Source organism: Halichoerus grypus, chromosome 9, assembly GCF_964656455.1.
Source record: "Halichoerus grypus chromosome 9, mHalGry1.hap1.1, whole genome shotgun sequence".
Taxonomy (NCBI): Eukaryota; Metazoa; Chordata; class Mammalia; order Carnivora; family Phocidae; genus Halichoerus; species Halichoerus grypus.
Window position 1 is genome coordinate 16,833,906 of NC_135720.1, and position 24,511 is coordinate 16,858,416.

At 36.1% G+C, this 24,511-nt stretch overlaps 1 protein-coding gene across 8 annotated transcripts in view; it reads right to left on the reverse strand.

Annotated features, from left to right (window-relative positions):
* Positions 1-457: 457 nt before the first annotated feature.
* Positions 458-24,511, reverse strand: part of TAB2 (TGF-beta activated kinase 1 (MAP3K7) binding protein 2) — a 92,890-nt gene continuing 68,836 nt past the window's right edge. For 6 of the 8 annotated variants that reach the window (XM_078054588.1, XM_036075042.2, XM_078054587.1 and 3 more), the window contains 4 exons: positions 14,679-14,839; positions 14,374-14,467; positions 12,981-13,061; positions 458-2,416 (listed from right to left, as the gene is read on the reverse strand). In XM_078054588.1, the coding sequence (XP_077910714.1) occupies positions 2,274-2,416; positions 12,981-13,061; positions 14,374-14,467; positions 14,679-14,839 (479 nt within the window). In that variant the 3' untranslated portion in view covers positions 458-2,273. The remainder of the gene's footprint in view (positions 2,417-12,980; positions 13,062-14,373; positions 14,468-14,678; positions 14,840-24,511) is intronic. The other 2 variants (XM_078054591.1, XM_078054590.1) reach the window with 2 other exon arrangements.

A 24,511-nucleotide genomic window follows, 5' to 3' on the forward strand; every position in this document is an offset into this window, starting at 1 on the left:
CTACACATGGAATAAAACAGATCTTAACTGAATGACTCCCCAGGCCAAATGGCCCAAGATATCCTGTTTTCAACGAGGTAAACTTTAAAACCCCCAAAAGAAACTAAAGGAAAAGCAGTAACTATGAAAAAGCAACATTCATCATTTTTGGCTCAGTTTGAAACACGGTCGCTCTCTTTCATTAGTTAAAAAGCTTGGGGGAACTGAGAAAAATAATCCAAGAAATGCAGCTGAATGCCATGATGTCACGAGAAGACTCTAGAGAAGAATGAGTTTTCTCTGATTTCAATTAGCTATCAAATGTGCTGCTGGGGTATAAATTGTCTTCTATCCCACAAACTTTAAAAACAAGTCACAAAATCCACATTAGAATATAAGTTTTTTAATTTTTATAAATAACTTATCTGTTACAAAGATAGTTTACCCAGCTAAATCACAAAACCATCAACTCAAGATATCCAAATTACGTTTTATTAATAAAACAAGTAAAAACTGATTTATCAATCTTCACATAGAACTGCAGATGAAGCTGAAAAACAAGGCCTAGTTTTAAAACAAAATGCATCAAATGTAAGGGCTTTGGGTCTATGGTCTAATTAACTAGGATTGTCATACTTCTTCCCATATACAAGATGCAAAGCCTAGAAGTCAAGGCTTTGACATTCATATAGATCACCTGTAATAATCCTGCTTATTTAAAAAATATCCATTTGCAGACATTTACAATGGGTGACAGTCAACATTATCTCCTACCTTTTGCTATATTTCAGCACTTCCCTTAGCCCCATTCTAAGCACTGATATATAATTTCATAATTCTGTTTTTTAAATGCATACTGTTATTTCTTTTTCTTGATTTCATTTAGTTATATACATTCCCGATCATCTGAATATTTATTTTCCTTATAAAAATATATCATCAAAATAAAGAGATGCTTGAGGTTGCTTCAGTGTTCAAGTTTGCTTGTTTTTCTTTTTTCCAGCTTTCCTTCAGTTGTCCTAAATATGACTAGCCTCGTTTTATAAATACACATGATACTGCCACCAAGTCAGGTTTAGAAATGGACTGCCCCGACAGTAAAGCGTTTACGCTTCTCCCCACACCAGGGCTGTAGGTTCTGCTGCTGTGGCTGGTTTTGAAAACTGTACTTTCCCCATAGTAATCTCTTGTGACAGTTCTGTGGGACACCAGGCAGATGAAGCAAGCTTAACCTTGTTGCTCTGTCAGTGGGTTAAAAATACCTTTCGTTTTAAGCTTCCCTGTGGAAGATCAGCGTGCTGTGCGACCCACTGCTGAAGTCGGCAGATATAGTGTGACTTAGAGAGACGCAAGTCTTGTAGTACATTTCCTGCAAGTCAGTGTGCAGCATCCCCACGTCTTCACAGAACATCGGCACTCATGAGGGCAGAGTACAGCGTAAGTAGAGGAAAGTTATTTTGTGCACAGTTTCATTTCATTAATGCTTTTTTATTTTAAGGCATTGCTTCTTTCAGGTAAGGCTTAAAAAGGGACATGATCGTGCTTAATCACTAAAAGGAGAAAAGAAAATTAGTTAACAAAAGACTATTACACTATACATATAGAAATATAAGAAAATAATAAAGAAAAGAAATCACTGAAAGCAGACTCGAGAGATCTGTACAGTAGGAAAAGCTTTGGGATATCTCACTGCACGTTTGTACAGACAATGCATGCTGCTTTCCTTGTCATCTTTACACCCCACATGCTGGCTTCACAGAGTGGAGACGTTTCAGGGAAGACAAAGACGAGGCCACGAGTACCACAGATTCATGAAGTTCTTCCCCTATCCATTGGCACCATGCGGCAGCAAACAGTTTTTAAATAGTTACATCTTGTTCCTTTTCTTCATGTTTGTAGTGTTTCACCGAAAGCTTTAAAAAAAAAAGCCATCGTTCTATTCCTTCCTCCTGTCAAAATTCAGTAGTGACATGAGGGGGAAAAGGTCCTGGGCACACCTAGGCATTAGTATATTGAGAGTTATCCACAACGGGCTACTGGTAACACTGTACGTGGTTAGGCAGCAGGCAACCGGGTCTCTCAGCAGATTCCCTTTCATGTGATGAATTTCAACTGCCCATGACATTAGACTGAGGTATCATTAGCTCTGTGGGCTGACATTTAACATTAGCACAACACCATCTCGTCACACCTTCAATTTGACAAAATCCTATGTAGCAGTGAAACTTTTCCCCTGATGACAGACTCATTTCTTGAACTTCCAATGTGGTTTTAGAGCTACAGGGCCTTTTGGCTCAGAAATGCCTTGGCATCTCACACTGTTCACAGCGGATTAAGGCTGGATGGTTCAAAAAAGTACAGGCGGTACAATTCCACTGAGCCCCCTCATCATCTTCTGTGTCTTGAGTCTTTGGTGTTTTGACGGTGGACCTTTGATCTGTAAGGAAGCAAACGAATTGTCTTAGAAGCAAAAAAAAAATGGCAAAGTCATAAATGACTGGCAATGTGAAGCACCATCTGGACTGCACAGCACGGAGCAGCCTGTTAACCAAATGACACGCGCGCTCGGGTCCCCCCACCTCTAGCAAGCCGGTGCTTCTCTGCTGGGGAACACCAACACGGACACGATGGCGTCACCTCACTGTCTCCTTTAGGGGGAAGAGAGCGTCATTTTCTCCAGTTGAGAACAGGAGAAAAGGGAAATCAATTCATAGGGGACCCAACAGCAAAGATTCCCGTAATGTCACCGCAGGACTGTGGAAAGGTGTCCTACCGCCATACTGACAGTGAGCCTGTGTCTCATTAAACTTAGATTTGCGTTCCCCACTGAAGAAGTACTTATATTTCTGTTTTCTACCAGGAATGGACATTTTTGTCAAATGTTCCCTGTTTGCTAAAAATGTAAGCCGTGAACACCACAAATAAAAATAGAAAGATGAGCTAATTTCTAAAAACCTTAACTATATATCAACAATAGATTTGGAGAAGCAAATCAGTGTAAAGATTCTACCACTCTTTATTTCTCAGTTTATTTTAAAACTGTATTTATTACAGAACACTTAGAAAGAACACTAGATTGAGGGCTGAGAGAATGGAGTTCCGGAGCTGGCTCTGCTGCTCACTCATGACTTCTCTGTTCTGTGATCTTAGATAAACCCACATACCCTTCAGGTCTAAACTCTCCTATAAAGTGAAGCCACTGCAGCCTTAAGAGGCCAATGTTCTAGAGTGTTTGAAAGGATTAATGTATATTAAATATAAGGAATAATTACATTCCTTCAAGGCTGTGTCTAAGATGAAATTACATTTATGAAACTACTTTTTTTTGAGGGGGGATCCCATTAGAAATTTAGGATAATATTCCTACAAATTAGTTTGGGGAGGCTTAAAGTAAAAGGAGCATGCATTGTTGGAGGTCTCTTGTCAAGGTTTACAATATAAAGATTCAAACTATGTTAAAACACTGTATACTAATTTGCAAATTCCACCTACTCTACTGAGTTGGTAACTAAATGGTATCTTTTCTGATAATTTAAAAGATAAACTTACTGTATCTAGTAGGCAAAATAGAGGAAATCAAGCTTTTATAACAAATCTAAAATAATTAAGTGATGTTTGGTATTCTGCCCTCTTTATTTTTTAAAATATATATTTTAAAGATTTTATTTGAGAGAAAGAGCACGTGTGCATGTGCACACAACTGGGGGGGTGGGAGAGAGAGAAGGAGACTCCCCGTTGAGCAGGAAGCCCAACTTGGGGCTCTTGGTGCTCGATCCCAGGACCCGGAAATCAACGACCTGAACTGAAGGCAGACGCTTAACCGACAGAGCCACCCAGTCGGTTCTGCCCCCCTTTAGCAGCATCTTATTTACTGATTAGTCTTAAGGAACACTTTATTGCAAAACTATCAACTTTAGGCATTGGTCACAATTTTTAGGCATCATGACACTTTTTGCCACATTCAAGAGCAACTTGAGAATGCTATTTATAGAACAAATACTTTCTTTAATTGGGTAATATAATTGAGTAATAAATTTTCTTTTTAAATTGAGTAATTTAAAAATATCTAAGGCTTATGTAAGTTAAAATATTTGAAAAATCGAGGATCTGACAATACTAGGTAATATTTCTTAAACCACATTAAAATAAATAGTTAAAGGGGCGCCTGGGTGGCTCAGTTGTTAAGCGTCTGCCTTCGGCTCGGGTTGTGGTCCCAGGGTCCTGGGATCGAGCCCTGCATCAGGCACCCTGCTCGGCGGGAAGCCTGCTTCTCCCTCTCCCACTCCTCCTGCTTGTGTTCCCTCTCTCACTGTGTCTCTCTGTCAAATAAATAAAATCTTAAAAAAAAAAAAAAAGTTAAAATTTTGATTTTTTACCATATAAAATGATTTTACACTTCATACTTGTGAAACATTTTATCGAATGATTGTTTTAATCTGGGGATCCATCCTACTTAATAGAATTTTGGTCTCACTTAAGTGTTAGAAAACATTCCCACCTGACACATTTAAAAAACTTCATCTATCCTTTTTAACTACAAATGTTTTTAGGAAAGTGGACTATTTGTATTAACACTTTAATCTATTATTAAATACTAGCACCTTCTTCGTTATTTAAGTAGTATCTAAGGTAATCAATAGGGGACCTACATTTTTTTTTTTTAATGAAAAATCTCCAATGGTTTTCTTATATCTGCACAATTGCATTTGGTACTTAAACTTACAAATCTTTTTATTAGAAGTATTTGGAAACCAGAATTTAAAGAGGAAGTTAGACTGCAAAGGATGGCTTGTGATTTCCACACTAATTTTAGCTGTTAAAAACAAAACAAAACAAAACAAAACAAAACACTGCAGTGTAAAGCAAAACTGCAAAATTTTTTCTAACTAAATAAATCTCTATAAATGAAACTAATAATTCTCTATTTTAGCTGAAGGCAAAAATGTTTGATTCTCTATTTCTCCAAAATAGCATAAATAGATAGAAGCACACAAAAGCTTCTATCTTTTGTGAGGAAATTTTTAATAGATTTTTTCTTTTTTCCCTTTTTTTGGGTAATAATTGCCATATTTCATATTTGACATGTTATAAACTTTTTAAATTGAAGTATAGTTGACATACAATGTTATATTAGTTTCAGGTGTACTGCAGAGTGATTCAACAATTTTATACATTATACAATGCTCACCACGATGTAGTTACTATGTCACCGTACAGTTATTATAATATTGACTATATACCCTATGCTGTACCTTTCATCCCTGTGACTTACCTATTTTATAACTGGAAGTCTGTACTGCTTAATCCCCTTCACCTATTTTGCTCATCTCTTCCCACCCCAGTGACCATTAGTTTGTTCTCTGCATTTATTAGTTTGCATCTGTTTTGTTGTGTTTGTGTTTTTTTGATTCCACATGTAAGTGAAATCATATGGTATATTATCTCTCTTATTTCACTTAGCATAATACTGTCTAGGTTCATCCATGCTGTTAAGAATGGCAAGATTTCATTCTTCATTATGGCTGAATAATATTCCATTGCGTGCACACACACCCCACATCTTCTTTATTCATTCATCAATGGACACTTAGGTTGCTTCCGTGTTTTGGTTATTGTAAATAATGCTGCAATAAACACAGGCATGCATGTATCTTTTCAAGCTAGTGTTTTCATTTTCTTTGGGTAAATACCCAGCAGTGGAATTACTGGACTGTGTGGGATTTCTAATTTTTTAGGAACTTCCATACTGTTTTCCATAGCAGCTACACAAATTTAAATTCCCACAAACAGTACACAAGGATTCCCTTTTTCTCCATATCCTCATCAATACTTGTTATTCCTTGTCTTTTTTTTAATTAAGTTTAAAATTTTTATTTGTCTTTTTGATACTAGCCACTCTGACTGGTGTGAGGTGATATCTCATTGTAGTTTTGAGACTGACATTTCCCTCATGATGAGTGATACTGAGCATCTTTTCATGTGTCGCCATCTGCATGTCTTCGCTGGAAAAATGTCTATTCAGGTCCTCTGCCCATTTAAAAATTGGATTATTTGGGGGTTTTTTTGGTGTTGAGTTGTATGAGTTCTTTATATATTTAAAATATTAATCTCTTATCAGATATATCGTTTGTGAATATCTTCTCCCATTCAGTAGTTGCCTGTTTGTTTCGTTGATGATTTCCTTGCTGTGCAAAAGCTTTTTAGTTTGATAATTGCTTTTGTTTTCCTTGCCTGAGGAGACATATCTAGAAAAATGTCCCTAAGGCCAATGTCCAAGAGATGACTGCCTGTGTTTTAAGAGTTTTATGGTTTCAGGTCTTACATATAGGTCTTTAATCCATTTTGAGCTTATTTTTGTGTATGATATAAATGGTCCAGTTCCATTCTTTTGCCTGTAGCAGTCTAATATTCTCAATTTATTGAAGAGACTGTTTTTTTTTTCTCCATTGTATATTCTTGCCTTTGTTGTAAATTAATTGATGGGCACTCTATTCTGTTTCATTGGTCTATGTGTCTATTTTTGTGCCAGTACCATATCTTGAAATCTGGGATTGTGATACTTCCAGCTTTGTCCTTTCTCAAGGTTGCTTTGGCTATTTGGGGTCTTTTGGGTTCCATGCAAATTTTAGGCTTATTCTAGTTCTGTGAAAAATACCATGGTATTTTGGTAGGGACTACATTGAATCTCAATGTAATTGATTGCTTTGGTAGTATAGACAGTTAACAGTATCAATTCTTCCAATTCATGAGCATGGTATATCTTTCCATTTGTTTATGTTGTCTTCAATTTCTTTCATCAATGTCTTATAGTTTTCAGAGTACAGGTATTTTTTCCTCCTTGGTTAAATTTATTCACAGGTATTTTAGTTTTCTTTGATGCAACTATGAATGGGATTGTTCTCTTAATTTCTCTTCTCCTACACTGTTGTTAGTGTATAGAAATGCAACAGACTACTGCATATTAATTTTGTATATATAATAAAATTCAACTTCACTGAATTCATTTATTAGTTCTAATAGTTTTTTTTGGTGGAATCTTCAGGGTTTTCTATATATAGTATCATGTCATCTGCAAATAGTGACAGTTTTACTCTTTCTTTATCAATTTGGATACTTTCCTTTTTCTTGTCTGATTGTTGCAGCTAGGAACTACCAGTTGAATAAATGTTGAATGAAAATGGCAAAAGTGGGCATCCTTGTCTTGCTCCTGATCTTAGAGGAAAAGCTTTCAGTTTTTCACCAATGATTATAATGCTAGCTACCGGTCTGTCATATATGGCCTTTATTTTGTTGAGGTATGTTCCCTACAAACCCACTTTGTTGAGTTTTTATCATGAAGAGATGTTGAGTTTTGTCAAATGCTTTTTCTGCATCACATTGTTAATGTGGTGTATCATGCTGATTGATTTGTAGATATTAAACCATCCTTGCATCCCTGGAATAAATCCCACTTGATTGTGGCGAATGAGTGTATTGTTGAATTGCATTTGCTAATATTTTGTTGAAGATTTTTTGCATCTATGTTCATTTGGGATACTGGCCTGTAATTTTCTTTTTTTTGTAGTGTCTTTGTCTGGTTTTGTTTATCAGGGTAATGCTGGCCCTGTAGAATAAATTTGGAAGTTTTCCTTCCTCTTATTTTTTGGAATAGTTTGAGAAGGATACTAACTCTTCTTTAAATGTGTGGCAGAATTCACCTGTGGAGCCATCTGGTCCTGGACTTTGGTTTGTTAAGAGTTTTTTGATTCTGGATTCAACTTTGTTACTAGTAATCGGTCTGTTCAGGTTTTCTGTTTCTTCCTGATTCAGTCCTGGAATAGTGTTTATTTCTAGGAATTTATCCATTTCTTCTAGGTTGTTGAAATCCTGGCATAAAGCTTTTCATAATCCTTTGTATTTCTGTAGTGTTGGTTGTTACTTCTCTTTCATTTCTGATTTTATTTATTTGAGCCCTCTCTTTTTTCCTGATGTGTCTGGTTAAAGGTTTATCAATTTTGCTTATGTTTTCAAAGAACTAGATCTTGGTTTCATTGCTCTTTTCTATTTTTCTTAGACTCTATTTTGTTTATTTCTACTCTGATCTTTATTATTTCCTTTCTTCCACTAACTTTGGGATTTGTTCTTTTTCTAGTTCTTGTAGGTGTAAAGTTAGATTATCTGAGATTTTTCTTGTTTCTTGAGGTAGGCCTCTATCACGATAAACTTCCCTCTTAGTACTGCTTTTGCTGCATTCAAAAGAATTTGAACCTGTGCTTCCATTTTCATTTGTCTCCAGGTTTTTCCTCTGTGATTTCTTCATTGATGCATTGGGTTGTTTAGTATGTTGTTCAGCCTCCACATATTTGTGTTTTTTCCCAATTGTTCCCTTGTAATGACTTCTAGTTTTATAGCATTGTGGTTGGAAAGATGCTTGACATGATTTCAGTCTTCTTAAGTTCATTGAGACTTGTTCTGTGGCCTAACATGTGATCTATCCTGGAGAATGTCCCATGTGTACTTGACAATATATATTCTGCTGTTTTTGGATGAAATGTTCTCTATTTATCTGTTAAGTCCATGTATTCTAATGGGTTGCTCATAAGCCACTGTTTCCTTTTTTTTCTGTGTGGAAGATCTCTCCATTGATATAAGTGTACTGTTAAAGTTCCCTACTATTATTGTATTACCGTCAATTTTTCTCTTTATGTCTGTTAATATTTGCTTCATATATTTAGGTCCTCCTTTGTTGGGTGCATAAATATCTACAATTGTAATATCCTTTTGTTGATCTCTTTATCATTATGTAATGCCCTTTTTTGTCTCGTTACAGTCTTTGTTTTAAAGTCTACTTTGTCTGATATAAGTACTACCCAGTTTGTTTGCTTCTATTTGCATGTCTTTTTCCATCCCTTTCTTTTCAGTCAGTATCTTTAGGTCTGAAGTGAGTCTCTCGTAGGGAGCATATAAATAGGCCTTGCTATTTTACCATCCAGTCACCCTATCTCTTTTGACGGGAGGATTCAGACCATTTACATTTAAATTTTTTTTTTTTTTTTAAGATTTATTATTTGAGAGAGAGTGAGCGAGGGCAAGCACACAGAGGGAGAGGGAGAGGGAGAAGCAGACTCCCCACTGAGCAGGGAGTCCAATATGTGGCTTGATCCCAGGACCCTGGGATCATGACCTGAGCCGAAGGCAGATGCTTAACCGACTGAGCCACCCAGGCGCCCAGACCATTTACATTTAAAGTAAAGTATCAGTAGATAGGTATGTACTTATTGCCATTTTGTTGTTTTCTGGTTGTTTCTGTAGTTCTTCTGTGTTCCTTTCTTGTGCTGATGACTTTCTTTAACGGTATGCTTAGATTCCTTTCTCTTTATTTTTTGTGTATCTATTATAGGTTTTTGGTTGGTGGTTACCATGAAGTTCATATGTAACACCCTAAGTATACAGCAGTCCATATGAAGTTGATGATCACTGCAGTAAAAACACATTCTAAAAGCACTACATTTTTACTTTCTCCTCTATGTTTTATGTATATGTCATATTTTATGTCTTTTTATTTTGTGAGTCCCTTAACTAATTTTTTTTTTTTAGATATAGCTGATTTTACTACTTTTGTCTTTTAACCTTCATACTAAGCTTTATAAGCAATTGATCAACTATCTTTACCATATGTTTGCTCTCACCTGGGAAATTTTTTCATTTCATTATTTTCTTATTTCTAGTTATGGCCTTTTCTTGTCCCTTTAACATTTCTTATGAGGCTGGATTAGTGGTGATGAACTCTAACTTTTGTTTGGCTGGGAAACTCTAGCTCTCCAATTCTAAATGATAATCTTGCCAAGTAGTATGTTGGTTGTAGGTTTTTTCCTCTCGCACTTTGAATATATCATGCCACTCCCTTCTGGCTGCAGTTTCTGTCCCAAAATCAGCTGACAGTCTCATGGGGTTCTTCCTTATATATAACTAGTTCCTGTTCTCTTACTACTTTTTAAGATTGTCTATCTTTAATCTTTGACATTCTATCTTGGTGTGGTCCTATCTGGGCTCATTTTATTTGGAACTCTCTGTGCTTCCTGAACCTGGATGTATGTTTCCTTTCCCAGGTTAGGAAAGTTTTCAACTATCATCTCTTAAAGTAAGTTTCTGCCCCTTTCTTTCTCTCTCCTCCTTCTGAGACCTCTGTAACGTGAATGTTATTATTCTTAATGTCCCAGAGATCCCTTAACCTATCCTCATTTTTTTTTTTTTTTTTTAAAGATTTTATTTGACAGCGAGAGACATAGAGAGGGAACACAAGCAGGGGGAGTAGGAGAGGGAGAAGCAGGCTCCCTGCCGAGCAGGGAGCCTGATGCGGGGCTCGATCCCAGGACCCTGGGATCATGACCTGAGCCGAAGGCAGACGCTTAACGACTGAGCCACCCAGGCGCCCCAACCTATCCTCATTTTTTAACATTCCTTTTTCTTTTTGCTGTTCAGCTTGGGTGCTTTCCATTACCCTGGCTCTAGATGGTTGATCCGTTCTTCTGCATCCTCTAATCTGCTGCTGATTCCCTCTAGTGTATTTTTCATTTCACTAATTGTATTCTTCAGCTCTGATTCTTTTTATATTTTATATCTCTTAAGTTTCACTGAACTCACCCACTCGTCTCTCAAGTTTGATGAGCATCTTTATGACCATTACTTTGAATTCTTTATCAAGTAGATTGTTTATTTCTGTTTCATTTAGTTCTTTTTCTGAATTTTTTTGTTTGTTTGGAGCACATTCCTCTGTCTCATTTTGTTTGACTTTCTGTATTTGTTTCTATGAATTAGGCAACAGAGCTACCTCTCCCAGTCATGAAGGAGAGGCTCTGTGTAGGAATGTCCCTGTATAGACTACATGTGCCTGGCAGCTCTGGCTGGCTGGTGGTAGCTGTAACAAGTGTGAGCTGAGTCCTAGGGTACGCCATGCAGGGATGCCCTGGTAGGATGGCTGGAGCTGTAGTGGGTATAGGCTGAGCATGCACTAGTGTGCACTGCACTGTGGGCCACCTTGCTGGGATGGCCGGAGCTCAGGTGGGCACAGGTGCAGGGGGCTGTTTTGGAAGAATGGCTGGAGCTGACGGAGGGGAAGAGGCGCAATTCTTGCTGAGAAGGCAGGCTGGCTACAGTGGCTAGACTCTGCTCCCATTTATGCTATCAAGGAGGTGGGAGAAGGTAAACATAGCGCTTTGCACTTCTGACCCTAGAGAGAGTTCCAGCAGTTTTCCCACCATTTGGTAGATGCCCTAGAGTTGGTATATGGGTTTTCTTCACTTATATTCTAGTTGCCCTTTATTTTATTTTTTAAAAAGATTTTTATTTATTTATTTGAGAGAGACAGAGTAGGGGTGGGGCAGAGGGAGAGGGAGAAGACGACTCCTCACTGAGCAGGGAGCCCAGTGTGGAGCTCAATCCCAGGACCCCAGGACCATGACCGAACTGAAGGCAGACGCTTAACTGACTGAGCCACCCCGGCACCCCACTAGTTGCCCTTTAAATCACAGCTTTTTTGGGGGGGTGGGCAAATCTGTGCATGGGTCCCTCAATGTTCTCTCTCCCCTCTGCAGTTCACAGTGTAGGGGGTGGGGGTCCCATGGTTACTGTGTCTCCATCTCTCCTTCCAATCTCTATGTGGTCCTTCTATCCTTTGTTGTGCAAAAGCTGTTCAATCAGCCCTCAGTGCTTCAGGAGGAATTGCTCTATATGTAGGTGTAGATATGGTATGTCCATGGGAAGAGGTGGGTTTAGGTTCTTCCTATGACACCATCTTGGATCCCTTCCCTTGACACACTAAATTTAAGGAAAGGCTTCCATCTGTGCGTTCTACTGTTCTACCTTTCCTTACTTTTTATCTCCATGAAAAATTTCAAATTTATACAGAGAGAATAGTAAAATAAACCCTCATGTTCTTATCCTGCTTCAAATTGTCAAGACCAATCTTATTTCATCTATTCTCCACCTACCCTCCATCTATATACTCCTTCCTACACTCAACACATAAGTACTGGATTATGCTGAAGTAAAACAGGAATCTTTTTATAAGAAAAATTCTAGTTTTTGAGAGACTGAAAAGGTTATATTAAAGCAACTCATTCAGAGTCTGGAAATACCCACTTTGCTTATTTTAAGGAGCTAGGCTATGCCATTGTTTTCTTTATTCCTTTACTCAATTAACATCCAAATGGCATCCAGTATTTTAACCACTGCTTACTGTGACAAATGCCCTAATCTCACTTTGGCTCTGCTGTAATAATAGTTCACTGCATTCCAGCTAACTATGTTTAGGAACATTTAAATTAAAAAACAAACAAACCAACCAACCCATGAAGATACAGTTAGTCCTAATCACTTTATATTTAAACAAAAATGAGGGAATGAGGAGAAAAGGATACTGAGACTGTGCAAAGTCTTTTAACGAACCAAAGAGTTAGTAACATACCTATTCTTTCTTGTTCTCATTTCTCTCTATATTTTAATTCCTAGAGTAAAAAAATCCACACACATATTTTGACATACCTTAGTTTCACGTGCATACAAATCTGATTATCAATGATATAAAATGATAGTAGGTAATAATTTTCAAAAATCATTCGTTTGAAATTCAGAGTATTGTGATTATACAGAATTTGCATAAATTAAACAGAATGCTCACGAAAAATAAATTTTCCTAAGGTATTGTTCTCATCAGTTACCTAAATTTTAAGGAGTACAAATTTTTGCACCTGATCATTTTTTCCTAAGACTTGCTATTTTAGGAGTATATAATGAATCCTAAGGACATGCATATTACTTTTAAAGAGCTAAGTACATTAGACTTTTGCATCCTCCCCCATCCCCAGCATGTAAGTGAAAATAAGCAACTATCTTCCTAATGAATTCATCCACGAATGCCAAAGTTTGAAGCACTTCTAGAGTGGAAGGTTGCTAAAAACAAAATTTTCTAAAATCTTGCTTTTTAAAATGTAATGGTTTTCACACTTAATGAGTACACTAACCTTTGGGTTTTGGTGGCACAGGACCTACAAATCCAATATTGTCATAAAAGTTATGAATAGCGCTGGGATTAAAATGTGGTCCTGAAATATATAAAAAGTAAATATATCAATGTTTATAGCTCAAAAATATTTAATTTTATTTTTTAAAAAGCAAATATTTTCTTTCTAAAAAAGATCACAGTATAAATAGAAGAAATGCTTTTATTTATTTTGCACCTCTAATCTTAAATTACATGTAAAGATGTCAAAACAGCTGAGGTAGGTATAATACAGTACTCACAACAGAAGTCTAAGTGGTAAATGGAGGAAGAGGTCAAATTAAACTGTTAGTAACACAGTAACAGAATTACAACTAGACCACTGTTCTATGTGACAAGTTAAAATAACTTAAAATTTAACAATTTAAAATATAATTTCAAATGATCAAACATGGTCTTTAGCAACTAAATACCTTGGCCCCAAATAAGTATTAAAAACCTTGCACTAATTTAATATAATGGTTCAGATGACAAAAGGAACAAGTTCAAGAACTGTAGTTGCTAGACCAATACTTTTAAACTATGGCATCTTCAGTGAATGTTTCAAGATACATGATTTATTAAGGTTTTAAAAGAAAATACAACATTATAATCTTTCAGTTTGATGGATTTTCGGCACACACTTAAAAGGGTAATTAAGGACTTCTTTTTTGTTGGCTTCCTTCTCTTATCCTGTCTTTTCTATTTCATGTATTTCATTATTTCCCTAACTTCAGAATTAGGTTTAAGTTATAAAATTTCCTTTTAGTTGTCTGTGGAACTGAATTAAATTGTCAAGATGTTTTGCTACAATAACCAAGTACTGCTTATCACTAATAGCTCAAGCTTCCTAATAAACTATCATTGTTCTAAAAATGTATAAGCCATATTTTTATTCCCTTCTCTATTTTATCAATTAAGATAGTGCCATTAGGGTGGGGATGTCTTTTTAACTATGATCTTAAAAGCATGATTCTTGAAAGGTAAAAGGAAAGAAGGGAAATAGGAAAAAGACATGAGTACCTATATTTTAACCTTATTAAATATTATAACAAATATTATAGATATTATACATGCTACTAATATATTACAGCAATACTTCTGACAATACAGCCATACTAATCATTGTCTTTCCTTAACACGAAACTAAAGCAGGTTTGAATAATACAAATTTTATCAAATTATTCATAAACCAAATACATAGTTTCTTCTGGAAGAGGGGGCAGGGAGAAAAACCCAATAGTTTTTTAGTACTTTCTGGCTCCAAAGTCAAATCTGAGACAATAAGATTATAACTGATAAGTTTGTTTTCAGCCACAGGAAAAGAGTTGATAAATTAATACAATGATTTCAGTTGAAAATGCACTGAACTTTACCTCGGGCTTGAAAAAGATCAATTTCTTTGGTTAAGCAGTCAATGTCAATCTGGAGTTGTCTATTACAACTTCTCAACTGCTGCATTTCTTCGAGCTGAAAAATAATTCCGTGTGAGAAGGATCTACGTTGAATTCTCTTGTCATTAGTTAAGAAAGAGTGGAGTTTGGCAGGGGAGGGTAAGGGCAAAGAAACAAGTGTGAATTAAGAGCATTTCTAGAAAACCAGATCAACCTTTTACACTTATGACAGACTGCCTATTCTCATGTTCAAGCACAGAGGTCACAAGAGTTATAGAAAGACTTACTGAAGGTATTTGGGATATGGAATTTGATCTTTTCAGGCGCCTTCTAGTTAGATTATTTTCCATTTCATTGACCTCAGATTTTAGTTTATCCAGCTTTTTCTTTTGAATCTCAAGTTCTCTTTGAAGTCGTTCCATTCTGGCCTTCTGGTGTACCAACAGAGCTGCAACACATATTAGTAAACATGAGGACCCACCCACTTTAGTCAATTAACCTTTAAGCAGCCTTGGTAAAACAAAACAAGTAAATATTTCTGCTACAAACAAGAGCATGTCAAGATACCTTAAAACAAACTATTCTGAGTATAAATGTTTACAATTTCAAAATTTTTAACTTGAAAATTATTTTAATTATTCAAGCAGACAAATGTTGCTACTTGTTTAAAATATTTTTTAAAAAGTGTTCAGATAAACTCACTTTATGGCTAAGGACAGTATTTTTAGTAGCCTATTACTTCTCTAAAGTAATAGGTAGTAGTCTAGTCAACTAATCTACTAACTATTATTTAATTCACATCTGACCCTCTGAAAGGATAAGAAGCCTGACGTGTTTGGACTCTGCATAAGGTATTCTAATATGAACACTTTATAGACATTTCAAAAGGGAATGTGGGTTAAGCTAAATCCATTCTGATGTATGCAACAAATAAAACAGACTGATTTCAATCCACATGAATGTTAACATTAAATTGTTAATTTTTTTTTTTAAGAGAGAAAGAATGCAACCATGTGAGCAGGGGTGGGGGAGGAGAGGAGACAGAGGGAGAGAGAGAATATTAAGTAGGTTCCACACTCAGCACAGAGCCCAATGTGGGGCTCAATCGCAAGACCCCAAGATCATGACCCTAGCCAAAATCAAGAGTTGGACACTTGGGGCGCCTGGGTGGCTCAGTCGTTAAGCGTCTGCCTTCGGCTCGGGTCATGATCCCCGGGTCCAGGGATTGAGCCCTGCATAGGGCTCTCTGCTCCGCGGAAGCCTGCTTCTCCCTCTCCCACTCCCCCTGCTTGTGTTCCCTCTCTCGCTGTGTCTCTCTCTGTCAAATAAATAAATAAAATCTTAAAAAAAAAAAAAAAGAGTTGGACACTTAACCAACTGAGCTACCCAGGCTCTCCAAATTGTGAAACGTTAGTATTAAATTGTTCAAATCACAAAGTAAAAATGATACCACTTAGAGAAATCACTTATATTTTATGAAAATATTTTCCTAAGATTTGTTTTTGTTTTTTTTAGAAAGAGAGAGAGCGAGCACAGGGTAGGGAGGGGCAGAGGGAGAGGGAGAGAATCTTAAGCAGGCTCCATGCTCAGCGCAGAGCATGACATGGACCTCGATCTCACGACCCTGAGGATCATGATCTGAGCTGAAATCAAGAGTTGGATGCTTAACTGACACCCGGGTGTCCTTATTTTCCTAAGATTTTTAAAGAAAGAAATTATGCAATCAATCTTGTAGCATGAATGATAAACTGCTTGGGAAACTTTATTAAGCCATAAAAATCAGTGTATGTTCTTGTGATTAATCCTTGGACAATGCAGGCCTCTTTTTTAGTACACTGAACTGGAAGTGAAGATACCTGTATCTACTTCTATAAAAAGTCAGCGTGGGATGATTTTACCATGAGAAAACAGGTGGATTTAGAAAAGTACAATTAACAACCTTTAAAAATGAAAACTAGTTATTAAAATGTAAAACTCAAGTAGATTAAACAGATTAGGTTAATGCTGAACAGTCAGATGAATCTAAAAAATAAGAAAAAGGCTATGGCATATTAAGGTATATTTGGGCCATTCAATCTAGTAATGTATTCTAGAACCAGAATTATGGTATGGAGTGGGAAAGGCTGTTAGGCTCAAGTACTTAAAAACTAACCTTAAATAGTAGATAATTTTTCCCAACAAAATCTGACACTGTTATAATCCATAGATGCTTCCCTCTGTAATTCTCCTTTCTTATTTATTGGAAAAAATAAATACTAGGGCATAAATTAACCTTCCTCCCATTTTAATATATATTCTGTGACTGCAGAGAGGTGTTTTTGGAGATAAACATGTTCCTGGTTGAAAACTGGCTGTGTCTTTGTTACTTTCCTATCAAGCTTGTTTTGTCAAGCTTTAATCAATTTGGCTTATTTATCTGAACTGCAGTTTTATCCCTCTATTTCCAAAATATAAGAATTCTATGTTAGGGTTTGTTCATTCTCCTAAAAGAAGATGAGGATGTGGGCTGTTATTTTTTGAGTGGGACACAAAGAGAAGAAAAACTGGAGGCAGGACTGCAGTAAGAATGAAGGACAAGGCAAAGGAAGATGAAGAATAATATACTTCCCTTCATTTCTAAACTCCAACCATCTACCAACAATGTGTCTCAAGTGGCATTACTTAGAAATTTGTTCGAATTTGTGATTTTATTTAAAAGTAGCATTTCTTAAAATTAATACTCAAGATTTTCTCCCTAATGACTAAATTCAATATTCTCTAATGACTAAATGATGGTTTATATTTATGCTGAAATTATAAAACAAGATACACATTTGTGGTACTATTCAATATTATATTATGAAGCAGGGATCAGAACAGATTTCCCGAGAAACTGAAATCCAACTTATAACACATCTGAGTGATCAAAATTTATATTGTAAGGGCAGAGAGAGAACCTCAGGGTGAGAAATTATTATGACAATTATCCCAGGCTAGTGATTTCCTTGGAGTGCCTGGCAGAAGCAAATGCAAACGGCTCTGTCAACCCACTTCCACTACCAGGGAGCTATTACTATGGGATCCATACAGAAAAAACCTCAATGAAGAGAAGCTCTCAACAGAAAAGTATGACCAAAAAAGAAAATGATCTACCATGAGAATCAGTGGCCCAGAAAGAGCCCCCCAAACTTAAACTAAAAGGTAGCTTACAGAATAGGAAAAGATATTTGCAAATGGTGTATATGATAAAGGGTTAGTATCTAAAAACTATAATGAACTTATAAAACTCAACACCCAAAAAACAAATAATTCATCCAGTTAAGAAATGGGCAGAAGACATGAATAGACATTTTTCCAAAGAAGACATCCAGATGGCTAACAGACACATGAAAAGATGCTCAACATCACTCACCATCAGGAAAATACAAATCAAACCACATTGAGATACCACCCCCACACCTGTCAGAATGGCTAAAACTAACACAGGAAACAACAGATGTTGGGGAGGATGCAAAGAAAGGGGAACCCTCTTACACTGTTGCTGGGAATGCAAACTGGTGCAGTCACTCTGGAAAACAGAATGGAAGTTCCTCAAAAAGGTAGAACTGCCCTACAATCCAGCAAATTGCACTAGTAGGTATTTACCCAAAGGATACAAAAATACAGATTCGAAGGGGGTACATGCACCCTGATGTTTAAAGCAGCATTATCAACAATAGCCAAACTATGGAAAGAACCCAAGTGTCCGTCGACTACTGAATGGATAAAGAAGCTGTGGTATATATATACGTATGTGTGTACACACACACACACACACACACACACACACACACACACACACAAATGGAATATTACTCAGCCATCAAAAAGAATGAAATCTTGCCTTTTGCAATGATTTGGATGGAGCTAGAGTGGATATGCTAAGCAAAGTAAGTCAGTCAGAGAAAGACAAATACCATATTTCACTTAATGTGGAATTTAGGAAACAAACAGATGAACATATGAGAGAGAAGAGGGTAGTAAAAAAGAGAGAGAAAGAGGGTAGCAAACCATAAGAGACCCTTAACTACAGAGAACAAACAGAGAAAGGCTGATGGAGGGAGGTAGGTGGGGGATGGGCTAAGTGGGTGATGGGCATTAAGGAGGGCATTTGTGATGAGCACTGGGTGTTGTATGTAAGTGATGAATCACTAAATTCTACTCCTGAAGCCAATATTACACTATGTATTAAACTAATAGAATTTAAATAAAAATTCGGGAAGAAAAAAAAAGGAGGGGCGCCTGGGTGGCTCAGTCAGTTAGGCGGCTGCCTTCGGCTCAGGTCATGATCCCAGGGTCCTGGGATCGAGCCCCGCGTCGGGCTCCCTGCTCAGTGGAGAGTCTGCTTCTCCCTCTCCCTCTGCCTGCCTCTCTGCCTACTTGTGCTCTCTCTCTATCTCTCTGTCAAATAAATAAATAAAATCTTTAAAAAAAAAAAAAAAAGGAAAAAGGCCACAAACAACCTCTAGAAATGAAAAATAGTCAGTGAAATGAAAAAGTCAAACAGATTAAGCAGCAGATTAGACACAGTCAAAGACACAGTTAGTGACCTGGAAGATAAATCTAAGATCATTACCCAGACACATAGAGATAAAGCGACAGCAAACATGAAAGGGGTTAAAAAATCTCACATAAATCTAAAAAGAAGTTCCAGAAGGAGACAACAGAAAGAACGGAGGAGAGGCGAAATTCAAAGAGATGCTTGCTGAAAATTTTCCAAAACTAAAGAAATAACAGAATCCAGAAGATCACGGCATAATTTGATTTAACTAGATTATCAGAGCATGGATGAATAAATACATTTTTAGATAAAGTTTGGGGGAATCTATCAACCACAGATTGCTGCTGAAAGAACTACTAATGATGTTTTTGGTAAGAAGGAAATTAATACAAAAGGAAAGAATAGATGGATAAATCCAAATAAAGTTCTAACTCTAAAACAAAGGAGAAAGACCACGGCAGTGGGTGGGGTGGCATAAATTGCTTAGAAAAAAGTAAAACTAAAACATCAGAAAATAACAAGAAACTGGAAATATGAAGATCAGAGAAGCATTCTAAGGTCTTAGAAGTTAGGAAGAATACTCTCAAATGTTGCTAAACCAAATATACATGTTAGGGGCGCCTGGCTGGTTCAGTCAGTAGAGCATGTGACTCTTGATCTTGGGGTTGTTGAGTTCAAGCCCCATGTTGGGTGTGGAGCCTACTTAAAAAAAAAAATACACCACGCACACACACACACACACACACACATTAAATATTTAGGAATCACTACTAGAGAAAGCTAAATAGAATGCAGTTTCTAAATTATAAGACCAAACAAAAGGAGAAATAATAAAGATCTGATTAAACTTAGATGGCAGGAAAGGAAGAAAAAAGAAATAGAAAATAAAAAAATTATGACAAGAATAATTCCAAATATATCAGTAATCACAACTGCAATTTAGTTAAATGTATTTGTTTAGATACAAGAGATTTGCACATTAGATTTTTAAAATTTAGCTCTATGCTGTTCATAAGAAACACATTTAAAACAATTCACTCACACATTCTTTTAATATATTGAGAGCCTACTTGTGAAATCAATGAACAGGCAAAAATCCTTGCCCTTGTGGAGCTTACATTATAGAGGTAGGAGAGATGGGTATGTGTGTGTGTGTGCGTGCAAGAACAAGGCTCTAAACAAGTGTTCAGCAAACTATGGACCACTGGACAAAAACGGCCCACTGCCTGTTCTGTGAAAACAGTTTTACTGGAGTACAGCCAAGCTCACTTGTTTACTTATTGTCTGTGGCTGTTTTTGTGTTACAACAGCAGAACTGAATAGCTGTGACAGAAATTGCATGGCTTGCAAAATCATACATAGTTTATTTACTATTTGGCCCTCTATCAGATCATGTGGAGACTTGATCATATTAGGAAGTTTGAGTAAAAGGGGACCCATCGTAGCACAGAAAGGTCAGGAGTAAAGGACTAAAGTAAAATAAATATTTTGCGCTTCGGGTACCACTTTAAGAGACACAAAGTAAGAGCAGCCAGTTGCTGGGGATATTCAAAGTTTGTGGTACACTAAAGGCAGTATCAAAACCTGAACCCAGCTCCGCTCCTGACTAAAGGGACTCAGCCCTTTAATAACCCGCAGAAAAGAGATGTGTTCTTGTTTCTGGGTGTAAATACTACTTATCCTAGTCTCTTCTGGTTTTTTTTTTTTTTGTTTTTTTTTTTACACACAGTAATTGGCATTCAACAAGAAATTATGAGACACACAGAAAAGCAAGAGAAAAATCCAACTTATCACCAAGAGATAAGGCAATCAATAGAACCATACTAAAAGATGACCCAGATGCTAGAACCACTTGACAGGGAATTTAAAAATAACTGTGATTAATATGTTAAAGGATCTAGTTAAAAAGGTGGACAACAGGCAGGAACAAAGAGATAATTTGAGAAATGGAAATTATAAAAAAAAGTCAAATGCTAGAAAGTAAATACGGCATCAGAGATAAAGAATTCCTTCAAGAGACTTACCAGCACACTGGACACAGAAGACTCAGTGAACCTGAAAGACAGAAATTACCCAAACCACAAAGATAAAAGTGAAAAAAAGAACAAAGCATCCAAGAGATGCAGGAAATATCAAACAGTCTAATATACATGTATTCAGTGAAAAACAAGTCAGAAGAAATATTTGAAGAGATAATGGGCAAATATCTGATAAAATTAAGGAAAGACAATAAATCACAGATCAAAGAAGCCCAGAGATCTTCAAGTAGTATTAAAACAAAACAAACTAGACGTATCATAGTCAAACTACTAAAAACCAAAGATACAGAGAAAATCTTGAAGGCCACTAGACAAGTGTTTTTTCTTCTCTTTCTTTTTTTTTTTTTAAAGATTTATTTATTTTAGAAAGAGAGAGAGCGCGCATGTATGCGATTTGGAGGGGGACAGAGGAAGAGGGAGAGAGAGAATCCTCAAGTAGACTCCCTGCTGAGTGCAGAGCCTGACAGGGAGTTTGATCCCAGGACCCAGAGATCACGACCTATGCTGAAATCAAAAGCCAGCCACCCAACTGAGTGACCAGGTGCCCCCACTAGACAAGTCTTGAAAGTGACATACCAGGTGAATATAAAATTGAAATAAAGCAAGTGTAGTAATACTCATTTCAGAAAAAAAAGTTGACTTTAGGGCAAAATATGTTATGAGATAAAAAGGCTTCTTTACTTAATGATAAAAGGGTGGTGGTGGGGGGGGAAGCTAGCATCCAACTTAGTTTTGAAAACCATAGAAGAACATTCAAATTTATTTTCCAATGAAGGCATCTCAGAACATACATTCCAGGACAGGGGCTGAACACTCTCCCAGTCACAGAGAACTCCATCAGTAATCCCCAATATGATATTTTTAATGTTTCTATCAAAATAGGAAAGTAAACCACAGAGTTGAGAGCTACACAGAAGACCAATATTAGTAGGAGATATCCTTTAACAACAGGCAGAAATCTGATTCAAAAAAGACAAGAGAAAAGAAGGAGCCAGAGCTGCTGAAGGTTGTGGGATATTTTGAAGTTAAAGAGTAAATTCTTCAAAATGTTTCTGAAATAAGAAAAATATTACATCCCTGGGAATTTACAAAGAGAGGAGTTTTTACAATGGCTAAAGATATGGCCTGCCTTTGGGAAAAATGGCAAGATATATCCTATGATTAGACCGAAGCCCTAAAGTAAAATATTGTGAATCCATGGTCTCAGAATTTATGAGAGATTTCTTTCCAGTGAAAACAAAATCTTAGAGCAGAGTTATAATGACTATATTACTTAGAAATGACAAATGTAGTTTACAGACTATTCAGGATTTCTTAAGTATGTCTGTTAATTATAAAATAAAAAGTCCTCTGAAGATAGTAGGAAAGAGATATGACCCTCTATTTCTTAGCAATTCTTTCTTCTAAGTGCCTGGATTTTTATGTGTCTAGTTCACTTTCATTTGTGGCTTGATATTTTTAGATAGAAATCTGAGAAAGATGAATGACAAAGAAAAGAGGGGTGTCAAGGTGAATCACTACGAAAATACAGCTAAAGCCAATGAACTCTTTTTCTCTAGTTGTGGTCTCCCAATTTTAACCTTTACCATATAAACCATTATACAGTACGTATCCATTAAGAACCATTATTGGACTCAAAATGAAGAAACATAATTACAGTGTTTTTATAAAGACACTTTTGCTCTGAATCAGGCTCCACCAGTGAGTTAGCTTTCAGTCCTTCATTCTTACGTATGAACCAATAGCCATGGATCACCATACATTTCAGGAACACCTGACATGTAAAAGATCTAGATAAAGAGAAAGACTAAAACCAGATTAATCACAGATAATTCAGGAGATAGACAAAAACTTAAATCCTAATTAGCATCATTAAGAGATCTGAGATATTCATACACCCATAAAACAATCTGCTCTGAGAAAGGAATTAGAGAACTAGCTCTTAGAAATTAAAAACATTATTGCTGAAATGAAAATTTCATACATGGGTTGGAACAAAAATTAAGGAAGTATACTCAATTACAGAATAAGAACAATAAGGAGGTAGAATATTTGAGGATATAATGATGGGAAATAGAAGGCTGGTCTAGGATGTCAAATAGCTGAATAAGAGAAGTTCTAGAAAGAGACAATGGAGAAACTGGGAATCAGGAGGGGATTTCCAGAACTGAAGGGAGACACTAGCCTTTAAACTGAAGGAGTTCACTGAACGTGGAACAAGGATAATTTAAAGAAAAACCTAAACCTAAATAATAATTGTGTCTACATATAGAAGATACATATATATTTTATATCTGTTACAAAATGTTATGTATTTATTATTTATGTATCTGTTATATATAATATATAGATGTTATAAAGTATATATTTTATAATATACAGATGTTATAAAATATATATAAATGTATGTATATAAGTATGTATACCTTGATAAAATAATATCATCATATATGAGTAAACTATAATAAGGCATCAGTAAAGACTGTGCTTTAATTTTATTTGTGATATTTGCCTTGTAACAGTATTTCATTCAGCCAAAAACACATTAATTAAATTTTTACTGTTCTGGAATCCAAGATTTTCTGGATTGGATGTGGAGCCCAGTGCAGGGCTTGAACTTACAACCCTGAGATGAAGACCTGGGCTGAAGAGTCAGATGCTTTAACCAACTGAGCCACCCAGGCACTCCCAAGATAATTGTAATAGTAAAGGAGCTTAAGTTAATTTCTATACTACCTGTTCAAAGGGCATTAAATAATACCATGAGTAAAGTGTGAAGGAAGGAAACAAAGTTGAACTATTTCAAGAGCTTATATTTTATTACTTTGTATTTATGAATCAGTATCCCACTAAAGGAGAAACTTTGTTAGATGAGTTCATTTCATTTCACACTTGGAAAAATTCAGCATTTTAGATTTTTCATTAAGTACATCTCTCAACTAAACCTCAAGCTCCTTGAGAGTAAACACTGAATGCAATTTTGTACCACGGGGTATCTAGTATTAAACCCTGACAATTGTAGGCACTTGATAAATATCTGTTAAATGTAAAATAATGACAACAATTTGACTTTTAGTGAATGACAGAGTAAAATACTAACTTTTGGTCCAAGAAATAGAAATACTGATAAAACAAAAACGTGAAATTTATTTGAGAGTCTCCTTGTTTAGTTTTAGTATTTATCACTTAGCACAACTGAATACATTTTGAAATATGGCAAGACTTTTAGGTTTGCTCACAATGCAGAAAGGTGGCTTTTTTTAATATGCTAGTTCTACCAAGGAAATAAAATAACTGATGTATTTAACATCTTGATCACACACTGACTTTGTTTTCTAAACCTGCCTATCCACTTTACCTTTGAAATACACAAAAAGGAAGGACGAATAATGGAGAAAAAAAATTCAGTATCTTTTAAATCCTCTTTCAGTCAAAATTACATTTTAATAGATAAAGGTAATTTAAGCATGCAACTCCCTCTTGTGGTTGTTAAAATAAATATTAGTTAATTCAAATACTAGGGCCCTTAAACCACTCCTCTAGGCATTTTTTTTTAAGCCAC